Below are 11,403 nucleotides of genomic sequence, written 5' to 3' on the forward strand. Positions count from 1 at the left end.
AGGTGCCTAAGGAGAGGTCCCCAGTTAGTTCCTGGGGCAGCTGAAGATAGGGAACCTGAAATGATCCTATCCTATAGCCTTACTGATGAATATTTTGCATATCACCATAGAACCTTCATCTGGCGATGGACCCACACTGGAACACTGGTCTGTGACCCTTTAATACAGTTCCTCATGTTGTTGTGACCCCAACCATAAATTGTTTCTGTTGCTACTTCATAACTATAATTTTGCTGCTGTTATGACTCATAATGTAAATAGCCTTGGAGACAGAGTTTGCCAAAGGGTACATGACCCATAGGTTGAGAAACTTAAGGACATGAAGAAATTTAAGTGCTTTAAGGGAAACTTAAGTACATTTCCCATTTTAAAGTACTAATCTCAAATTAACAGATCAGGAGCTACGACCCTACCTTGAAAATTTCTGGAGAGGTATTGAGCAGGGTTGTAGTAAATTCCATAATCCGGACCAAGACTGTGCATTTGTTATAGTTGTATTTTTCTTCCTCTTGTAGACTGGGAGGCCCAGTTGCTACCCCTGTGCCAAAGCGTTGTTCAATTGCTCTAGCATCGTGGGTTGCTATGCTTTCTAAAAAGAAAGCCACTGACTTTAAAAGTGAAGACTGTGTTTCAGTACCTAGGAATAAGAACAGTAAAATATTAGGGTACATTCTCTAAAAGGAATATGAAGTTCCTTCTTAAAATACAGGTAATGATATACACTCAACAAAAAAATTCAAGAATTAAAAACATAAGTTCAAGAAAAGATGAATAAAAATAGCACCTATTTCTTCTTAGGTTCTTAGTTCAAAATTTGAACTAAAATATAATTCAAATTGAATTCAATTTCACATATAGACAGTAACAATGTCTATACAGGGTCTGGTCATCTGTTTATTATTTATTGCTCTTGTAGGAATGAACATGCTAGGAAAGCACTCTACCACTGTACTATATCCAGCCCTCCAGCTATGGTTTGAACACTCTGCCCCAGCTGTTGAGTTATTCTGGGAGTTCTTCAGCTTTAACCGGTGAGAATAGTTGGAAGACAGGTCCCTAGTGGGATGTCTTTGTGTTCAGGGACACTCTCTCACTGTGTGGGAGGTAAAGAGATCTGCCGCATCTTCCTGTCACCATGGCATGGAGAGCCAGGCCTCCATGGACCAAGCCCTCCTAAACAATGAGCCAAAACAACCGTGTTCTTCAAAGTGTTTATGTCAAGATATTGTCACAACACCAAGTTTGACTAACACAAGACTTGACTGTCAAAGATTACTTATGAGAACTATCATTTAAAAGAACAATTGGCAACTCATATAAAAAAGACTTAAATAAATACGCAGGTTAGTCTCTAAATAATACTTTAAAATTCCTATGGTTTTATCTAGCACTGAAATTTTAATCCAATAAAATAATGGCAAATAGCAAATCATGTTCATTTTACCTATTTTTGGTCTTTAAGTCAGGAACATGCTTATATAGTAGAAGCTGGATTGAAACTAGTGATTCTCCTCCCCTCCCTCTCCTGAAGAGGTAGGAATATAGGTGAACACCACCACATCTGGCATTATTTCTAATAATGAAGAAATTGAAAAACTCCTCCAACGGGCAATGCAAAAACAAATGACAGTGGCTGTCTCTAATCAGGTATGTGGGGCATTTACTATTTTACAGAAACATTCTCTAGGTCAACTCCACATTGCCTTATAAAATTCACCTGTCTGAACAAAATCAAGCTGTTTTCTTCCCCACTGCACACTGTTAAACTTCTTCCACTAACCATATTGCTCCACTCTTCTCATAGGTCACTACCCCAAGACATAACAACCTCCAAGGCCAGGTGTGGACACTGGGGATGCTGGGTAGATCAAGTTTCTAGTCATGATATAAAGGATTGGGGATGGCCCAGAGAGGGAATGCTGAGAGGGTGTCTAGCAGGAGGAAAGTTAGGGCTGCCACAAGGGTGGACAGAGTCTCTGGGGAGCGGAGTGAGAAAGGCAGAAGCGGTTCCTGCAAGTGGTCTGCTACAGGATGAAGTTAAGAGACTGAGGAATTTGAAATGGAGCACAGGAAGGAGAGTGAAGACTGTGCACCTGATTTCCAGGCTAGTTCAGCCAATGGGTTCCCAGGCAAAGTGTACCTCTCGATCGGCAGCCATTATAGAGGGGTGAGGTAAGGGAGAAAGGATGGACTGGAGAGAGGACCTTCAGAAACCACAGGAAATGAAGGCAGATGTCGGCCGAGGGTCTGCTACAGGGCTAAGAATCAGACTGGGGATTTGCAATGGTGGAGTGAATGGCCTCTTTAAGGTTTTTGAGCATAACCACAATCGCATTTTGAAGTCCTTGTTTTGTGTTTCAGCTAAATTGCATTTCCAGGGTTTAATGCAACAGGGTTACTGGTCTCTCTGAAAGAGGCACGTTGTCTTGGCTGTTCAAGTTCCTATTTTGCATTGGGATATAGGCATCGAGAGGTATGATTTTGAGGGGTTTTTTGGTGCAAAGATCTTGTTTCCTCTTTGATGGGTGAGTGTTCTGTTCACTGGTTGCTGGTGCCCACTCTGGATCCTCAGTAAGTCTCTCGTAACCAGAGTGTTTCTGTGGGTTGGTGAAAGACACAAAGGAATGAAGAAGGCTGGAAGAAAGACTTCAAGGAGCAGTGGGAAAGTGCCACAGTGTCCTGGGTCTGAGTAAGAGGTGGATTCTCCAGGGAATGGAGTTAGGCTGGGAGAAGGGGTGGGACTAAGATGAAGTCTGGAGAGACCACAATCAGAGATTACACTGTTAAAGCCTTCAGTACAGCCGGGCGGTGGTGGTGCACACCTTCAATCCCAGCACTCTACTAAATAGTTGTATTCAAATAGACTAATTGTAAAATACAACCTCCTTCCCTTTTAACAAATTTTTAATGATGAGTAGGGCAGTACCTCGTTGTTTTGAATGGGTTTTTCTTCGTTTGTTTGTTTGTGGTTTTTTTGTTGTTGTTGTTTTGTTTTTCAAGACAGGGTTTCTCTGTAGCTTTGGTGCCTGTCCTGGAACTAGCTCTTGTACACCAGGTTGACCTCGAACTCACAGAGATCCGCCTGTCTCTGCCTCCTGAGTGCTGGGATTAAAGGCGTGCACCACCACCGCCCGGCAACCTTACATCTTAAGTTAATAGCCTCAGCCTTTTGTCATAGTAGTGGAAAGCTCATTAACACAATAGAGAACGTAAGTAAAGAAGCCTGTCCAGTAGTAGAAAATCCGGGTTAAATCCCTTTATACAACACTAAGTAACTAGTGTGTGTTATCAATTTTCTTAGTATTATTATACTTATTTATTTATTTATTTATTTAGGTTTTTTGAGACAGGGATACTCTGTGTAAGAGTCCTGACTCTTCTGGAACTTGTTTTGTAGTCCTGGCTGGTTTCAAACTCAAAGAGATCCACCTGCCTAGCTTCAATTTTGTTAGTATTATTTTTAATTTAGTTTCTACACAGGACTCACCATATAACAGTGGTTGTCTTGTAGATAAGGCTGGCCTATAACTCAGAGCCTCTATCACCAAGTGCTTGTTACTGTTATTTTGACATGCACCGAACATAAACCAAGCAGAATTAGGCAATGCTACCTTAGAGTAAATTCTACCTACCCAGAACGTCTTGTACTTCCACTGTCTTCTCCTCGATGAATGTGTTATAGCACTCCAGTGCCGCAAGGAGCATGTCCAGCCACTGTAGGACGGCTCTCAGGCTCACTGGCCCTTGCAAATGGAAGAGAGTTGGCTGAGCAAGAATGCCCGCTGGTTGATCACAGTTGCTAACTCCTCCTTCGAATGTGTTTATGAGAAAAGAAATATCTTCTGTTTTTATGAGATCTTTCAACCATATAGAAGGGGATTTGTTGTCTAAGAGACAAGATTAAAACATATACATTAGTATATACACAAAGCAAAGATATCAACATTCAAAAATCAAACCTCTTTAATAATCTTTGAACCTAGTTAAAATTTCAAAATGATGCAGGCTGATCTCTTCATTACTAGTAATTTGTTTTACTGTTGTTACTTCTAGGAAGTTATTTCCACCAAAGCTGTACTCTTCATTTCCTAACATTATAAAAACACCATCTGGAGGGAAAACAGATTAATGCTCTGTCCCTTTTCAAGTTACAAGAGAGTGCTGTGATTTCTGGGTTTTGACACTGGTTGTGCTGCTCACCTCTCCCAGTCTCCTCATCCCACAACAAGAACAACAGTGTACCTGTGCTTATCTACACTACCCAGCCTAGCTTAGAGCCTGTGGGTACAAGTGCCTTTCTGGCCTCAGTCTCACAAGCTGCATGCTAAGTATTGGGAATTAAGTCAGTCAAATGATTTGCTTTAAAAATTATCTTCTTTTGACACTGTACTTTTTCTAAATAAAAAAAGGAAAGGATAAAATTTCATTTTGCATGTTAAGAAATCAGTGGCTCAAAAAAGGTTAAGTGATTCTTTGACCTAAACAGAATATATGTCTGCTGTAGTAATAGGACATTTGGGGACTACAGGAGTAAAAAGGTGAACAACCCGCTATTTTCACTCAGAACCAAAGAAAATTAAAATTATGAGAAGAAAAATAATATGGTATTTAAATTCTACAGCCAATGTCAAGAAAGACAGAAAAGCCAGGTATCAGAAGGAAAAGGCAGAGATCTACAGACAGAGTAAGACATAGGTACCTTATCAGCTAGTGTGTTAGACAGTCTTATGTCAACTTGGCATAAGCTAGAGTTATTTAAATGTCTCCATAAGATATAATTGTAGGGCATTTTCTTAATTAGTGATTGATGGGGGAGGCCCAGCCCATGGTGGGTGGTGCTAACCCTGGGTTAGTGACACTAGGTTTTGTAAGAAAGCGAGCTGAGCAAGCCATGTGGAGCAGGCCAGTAAGCAGTACCCCTCCACGGCCTGTCTCTGTATCAGCTCCTGCCTCCAGGTTTCTTCCCTGTTTGAAATCCTGTCCTGACTGCTTTTGATGATGAACAGCAATATAAAAGTACAAAACAAGTAAGCCCTTCCCTCCCCCAACTTGTTTTTGGTCATGGTATTTCATCACAACAACAGTAACCCTAACTAGGATAGATGCAAGGAATCACCCTCCAGGTCTCTTGCCTGACAGGAGTAGCATATACCTGCAATCCCAGCAGCATTAAGAAATGGGAGGAAGCAGGAAAAGGAGTTCAAGGCCATATACAGCTATACAGTAAGTATGAGGTCAGCCTTGGCCAGGGGTGTGTGTGCGTCTGTGTGTGTGCATGAAAAATAAAAAAGAGAAGGAGAAAAAGAATAAAAGGAAGAAGAGGACGAAAGGAGTACGTTTTAGGTTCCTCCCAATGTGTCATGTTCTGGCCTCTATGGCATCAATCAAACTCACATTGAGTCTTAACAGAAGGAATTGGACAATCGTTTCTCTCAAAAGCCTGATACATGTGGCATAAACAACCCTACCACTATTGTGATATTACACCAACCTGAGGTATTCGTGTGTTTGAAGCTTCAACATAATTACCTACAGATTCCCACCATTGCTGCTCAAAAAAAGGGTAGTGGTGGTGGCCACAGAGGGTGATACATCCTAAAGGCCACAGATGACATAAACCAGAAAAAAACGCATTATTTTTTTGTTTGGTTTATATTAGGGAAAGACTAGCTTTGCCTACTACTTGATAGCCTGACTTTATAGATTCTTTTGAGACAAGTGTTTCAGTGGTTAGCCCTGGTTGGCCTGGAACCTACAGAGGTCCATCTGTCTCTAGTGGGATTATAGGCAAGAGCAATTCTAAGAGTAAGATTTAGTTGAAAATATAGGAAGTTGTCATTATGGGCAACTGAGAAGAGAACAGCAAAGAAATGCTTGGGTCAATGAAGATGACATCATAGAAACCACAAACAGTATAGGAGTCAGAGTGGCAGGGGCACTCGAGGGGTGGAGTGGGGTCTGCCAAGGAGCACCACCTAAAATTGATTAGACATTCAAAGAAAACTATGGCCTCCTTCCGTTCCAGCAGGTTCCTCGTCATATGTGGTTGTGCCAATGACTTAACAGATTAAATAAATCTAAAATAACAGCAGTATGGAGGTAGGAAGATGGCTCAGTGCGTTAAGTGGGGGCTTGAGGGAAAAAGTGAGGACTTGAAATTGATTCACAACACCACATAAAAACTGGGCATGGCGGTGTACATCTATACTATAGTGCTGGAGGGATAGACAAAGATGGATACCCAAAACATGCTGGCCTTGCAGCCTAGGCCAATTGGTGAACAAATGAGAGACCCTTCCTGTATTATTTAGTTTTTTGTGAACCTGAAACAAGTGAGGGTCATCAGACAAGGGGAAATATCAACAGAGAAAATTCCTTTTATCAGATTGGAATGTGGGCAAGACAATGGCACATTCTCTTTAGTAATGATTAATATGAGAGGGCCCAGCCCACTGTAGGCAGTCCCACCCCTAGGCTGGTAATCTTAGATTATATAAGAAAGCAAGCTGAGCAAACCATGGAGAACAAACCAGTAAGCAGTATTTCACCATGGTCTCTGCTTTAGTCTTTCCTCCAGGTTCTTGCCCTAACTTCCCTTCATGATGTAAACCATCTCTTCCCCAAGTTGCTTTTAGTTATGGTCTTTAACACATCAATAAAAAAGTAACTAAAATACTGTCTCTATTTTTTAGAATGCTGGCGACTTTTCATTACTCATGTTGAAATACAACTGTGTTACTTTGAATACTTTAAATCTGTGAGGGGGAATACTGGAAGATAAACTTAGGACCTTACACATATTAAGCATGTTGTCTTCAGCATACAATATTTGGAATCTTTACCAAGTTTTGTTAGCTGCAAAGGTAAATCAAGTCTTCCTTAATATTTAAATGAGACAGGAAAAAAAAAACTGTGGTGAAATAAAAATTTGGGAATCCCAAACCTACTTTTGCATTATTTCATAATACCAAAGTTGTAATTTTTATCCTATCACAAATCTTTACAAAACATATTCATAATTTATCATTTGTCATACAAACCTAGAATGAATATTAAACATACTTACTCTGACAAAGTTTTATTTTAATCTATTTTGTGTATGGAAGTTTTGCTTATATGTATGATGTATGTATGATATATGTATGATTATATGAATGCAGTGCCTAAGGAGGCCAGGAGAGGACGTCACATTCCCTTGAAATGGAGTTACAGGCGGTTGTCAGTTGACATGTGGGCAATGGGAATAGAATTAAACCTAGGATCTCTGGAAATGCAGTCAGTGCTCTTAACACTGTGCCATCTCTCCAGCCCACACCTATTTTTAAATTTATTAGAAACATAACTAGGTATAGTGTATGCTTGTCATCCCAACACTCAGACGATGCAGGAGGATTCTGAGTTATAAAGTAAAATTGAGAGGGGAGAAGGGAAAGAGAAAGGAAATGCTATTTGTATTATTAATTTATACATAATCAGAATGTTTTCATTAGTCTGCATCTCCAAACTGGCAAAGGAAAGCCAGTCATTTTGATAGAATGTTAAGGATAAAAACACTGGGCTATCAAGATGGACACAGCAGGGAAGGGTGTGCGCTGCACAAGCCTAGCAATCTGAGGCTGATCTACGGAGTTCAGCTAAAAATAAAAGGAATAAACAGTCTTCCAAGTCAGCCTTGAACCTCTATACATGCACTGTGGTTCACAGGTACTAATCTCTTCCCTATTTTAATAATTTTTTAATTAAAAAAAGAAAGAAATAAAAAAACATACCTGGGAGTAAAGGAACAAATTTATAAAAGAGTTCTATGGACTTGTGTCGACATTCTGTCTGGGGCCTTCCACAGTTGGCTAAAAGCCACTTGACTAGATCCAATAAACACAACGATGTCAAAGGTGGAAACCCCCTATACAGAGAAAGCACGCTGTCATTAACACACTATCCAGCATTCTAAGTATTCCTAGGCAAGAATTTAGAAACCTGAAACTCAATTCTACCTTACTGACATATGTAACAGGCAGATTCATTTTGTAATGTTTTACCATCAGGATGTAATCAAGGTATCACAGATTAACTCATAGAAATCTTCCTGTCTCTACTTCCCTGGTGCTGGAATTATAGATGTTTGCCACCACACCTAGCTTCAGTTTAGTTTCAACATAAAAATTATGTTTTTGCAATGCCAGAGAGAGAGAGAACTCAATACTTTATACTGCAGGCAAATGCTCAGGCCCTCTTTTATTTCACTATGGGTAAAAAAAAAGTTTAGATATGCTTAACAAAAAGATTCATGAATTTCATGTTCCCATTCCACTGTGCTCTTTAAACAACAGAAACAAAAGCCCAAAGTTGTAGAATGTGAAGCAATGTTTCTTAGAAGCTCACCTTGTGAACTAGTTATAAATCTAAGTTCTTTGATCCTACCCTAGCCCAACTCAGAAATCTTGTAGATGAAGCCTGTACCACAATGTGTGTTTTAACTATACTTCCAATTAATTTCAATATATGTTAATGACCAAGAACCAATTGTGTAAAGTCATGCTACAAGTTAGAAGAACCCAAAAGACTTAACTGTAGTAGTTTGTTTTTGTAGTTTCTTTACCAGTCTCTTTTACCTAAGGCTGGGCTTGAACTTTTGATCCTCCTACCTCTCCCTCCCAAGTTCTGGGATTACAGGCATGAGCCTGCCACTTTTCTTGATGACTTCTTTGAGACAGAGATGGGAGAGTAGGAAGAATGTGAACAACAGCCCTGGCTGACCCCAAACTTATGCTCCTCCTGCCTTAATTTCCAAGCAGTCAGGATTACTTACTGTAAGCCACCATACCTGAAGGTGTCAATTTTAAAATAGGGAAAATGTAAATATCTGCTATATATAGGTTCAGAGTGGAGGGTACCAGTACAGATACCATGACTTCCCATATACCATCCTGCCTGACAATGATTAGCCCTGAGGTAATCACTGGTCAATACTCAGTCTGGCTTTGAACAACTTTCTCATTTTGATAATTCCAAGTCTCAATCCTCCTCCTCCTCATCATCATCTTTCATTCTTTTTTTTTTTTTTTTGACTAGAACTGTAGTTGTCTAATAGAACAGAGTCTCAGGTTTACAGGACGAAAGAACTTTGGGAACTGGTTGCACAACACTGTGGCTATACATAACACTACAAGACTCTCCATGCAAAAACGCTTAAAGTGATAAACTTTGTGCGCACTTCAGCACACTTAAAAATAACAAATACATTAATCTCTACTCAGAGCATCATTCAACGCCTGTATCACCTGAAATCTTGCGTAGTGGTGAGCAGAATGTACTTTGAAATCAGTGTTCACCTCTGTGTCTCACTTAGAAACTTACGTGAGCTTGAACAAGGTGCTCAATCTTCAAAGTCCATCTTAAATCTAAATATGCACTTTATCTTCCAGGTGACTATTAAATAAAACATACCCTAAAGACTTCCTGGAAACATTAACAAGTTTCCAGTGGCCAGGCTGTTTAAATTGTCACTACGTAGATCTCGAGCCTCAACAGGAGTTGGTAACTTGAGCACACTTCTGACATCTGAGTATACACTTCTGCTTTGTTCATTTTGCTGGTGGACAGGTCTGTACAAACACTGGTGTGTGCAACCACATTCTACAGGGAGCCAGCATCTTGGATCGAAAGTGACATTAAGTTCTTATACTTCCAAATTTATTGTATGACAGTTCAAGGATATTCTAGTTAAATAATTATTTACCAAACTTGCATTCAAACTTAGCACAAGCAAAATGCAATGCCTTTCTCTGTTTCAAAACTTACTGTCAATTTGGACACCGATTCAAATTTTAATCAAATATCATCTTCCTTAAATCAGGTATTTTTACACTTAAAAGCTTTGAAATTTTGTTGGAAAGTTGACTGTTCATAGTTCTACACATTTATTTATTTATTTATTTATTTATTTATTTATTTATTTATTTATTATGTATACAATGTTCTGTCTCTGTATATGCCTACAGGCCAGAAGAGGGCACCAGGCCTCATTTACAGATTAATGTGAGCCACCATGTGGTTGCTGGGAATTGAACTCAGGATCTTTGGAAGAGCAGGCAATGCAATGCTCTTAACCACTGAGCCATCTCTCCAGCCCCCACTTCTACACATTTCTTCTTTACAAAGATAATTATCTTCTACACATCCATCTGACAACCTTTATCAGATGGAATTAGCTTTATGCTGGGTTCACGAGAGGAAAGGGAAACAGTATCACCTACTGTGGCAACCGTCGTTTTCTTGGTATGTTTAAAGAATCGTGCTTCTTTTCAATGATGCGTCTGAGGTGATCGATGGCATCACAGCACTGCTGAATTGTACCTGTATTTATATCCAGTACAAAAGATTTCAATGAAAACATATAGCAGATTATCACTGACAACGTGTTATAAAACTAATGACCTAATTTTTTTTTTTTGTTTTTTTGTTTTTTTTTTTTCGAGACAGGGTTTCTCTGTGGCTTTGGAGCCTGTCCTGGAACTAGTAATGACCTAATTTTGTGACTACAAAGGTAATTTTACTATAGATTTAGTATTCTTCATCTCAGAATATGAAATTAAAATAAATGACTTACATTTCAAATCTTAAAATAAAACCTAGACTCATGGCTACAGGAAGGCATGGCACATGCATACATACTATATTCATACATGCAAAAAGGAGTATCATAAACAAATAGGAACTACATGACCAACAGCCACAACAATCAAAGCATAGCCTCACATGATAGACTAGACTGGAAGAAATCTCAGGGTGCCATAACTCAGTTCAGGCCAGAGCCAGTGCACATCACTTCAGAGCCATTACAACTTAATATGTAGCCACTCTAGAAAAGCGCAGACTTAAGGACATTCCACAGATATCTCTCTCTCTGTCTCTGTCTCTGTCTCTCTCTCTCTGTGTGTGTGTACACATGCATGTTTTGTGTACTGGGTGTTAAAACCCAGAAGCTGACCCATAACATCAACCTAAAAAAAAATTAAGTGGGGGCTGGAGAGATGGCTCAGCAGTTAAGAACATTAAAAGTTTTCTAGAAGACCCAAATTAAATTTCCAACACCCACATGGCAACTCATAACTGCCCATAACTCTCGTTATGAGGAGTCCAACACCCTTTTCCAAACACTATGGGCACAGGAACCCATATGGTGTACAGGCATACATGTAATCAAAATATCCATGTGTGTATGTATGTGTGTGTATATATGTGTGTGTATGTATGTATATATATGTATACTCACACACATGCATACATACACATACATAATTTTAAAATATTAATAAAAATTTTTTCTTAAAAAGTGAGATGGCCAATTATGAGTGAGTACATCCCATGTTCATCTTTTTGGGTCTGGGTTACCTCACTCAG

General features: G+C 39.4%; 1 protein-coding gene across 1 annotated transcript in view; it reads right to left on the reverse strand.

Annotated features, from left to right (window-relative positions):
* The window catches only part of Prkdc (protein kinase, DNA-activated, catalytic subunit), a 174,764-nt gene that overhangs the window by 120,022 nt on the left and 43,339 nt on the right, over positions 1 to 11,403 (reverse strand). The window contains exons 29-32 of the mRNA XM_013354879.2: positions 10,257 to 10,356; positions 7,770 to 7,903; positions 3,633 to 3,887; positions 414 to 637 (exon numbers count right to left, since the gene is read on the reverse strand). Of these exons, the coding sequence (XP_013210333.1) occupies positions 414 to 637; positions 3,633 to 3,887; positions 7,770 to 7,903; positions 10,257 to 10,356 (713 nt within the window). The remainder of the gene's footprint in view (positions 1 to 413; positions 638 to 3,632; positions 3,888 to 7,769; positions 7,904 to 10,256; positions 10,357 to 11,403) is intronic.

Source organism: Microtus ochrogaster, unplaced genomic scaffold (genome assembly GCF_000317375.1).
Source record: "Microtus ochrogaster isolate Prairie Vole_2 unplaced genomic scaffold, MicOch1.0 UNK77, whole genome shotgun sequence".
NCBI classification, from domain to species: Eukaryota; Metazoa; Chordata; class Mammalia; order Rodentia; family Cricetidae; genus Microtus; species Microtus ochrogaster.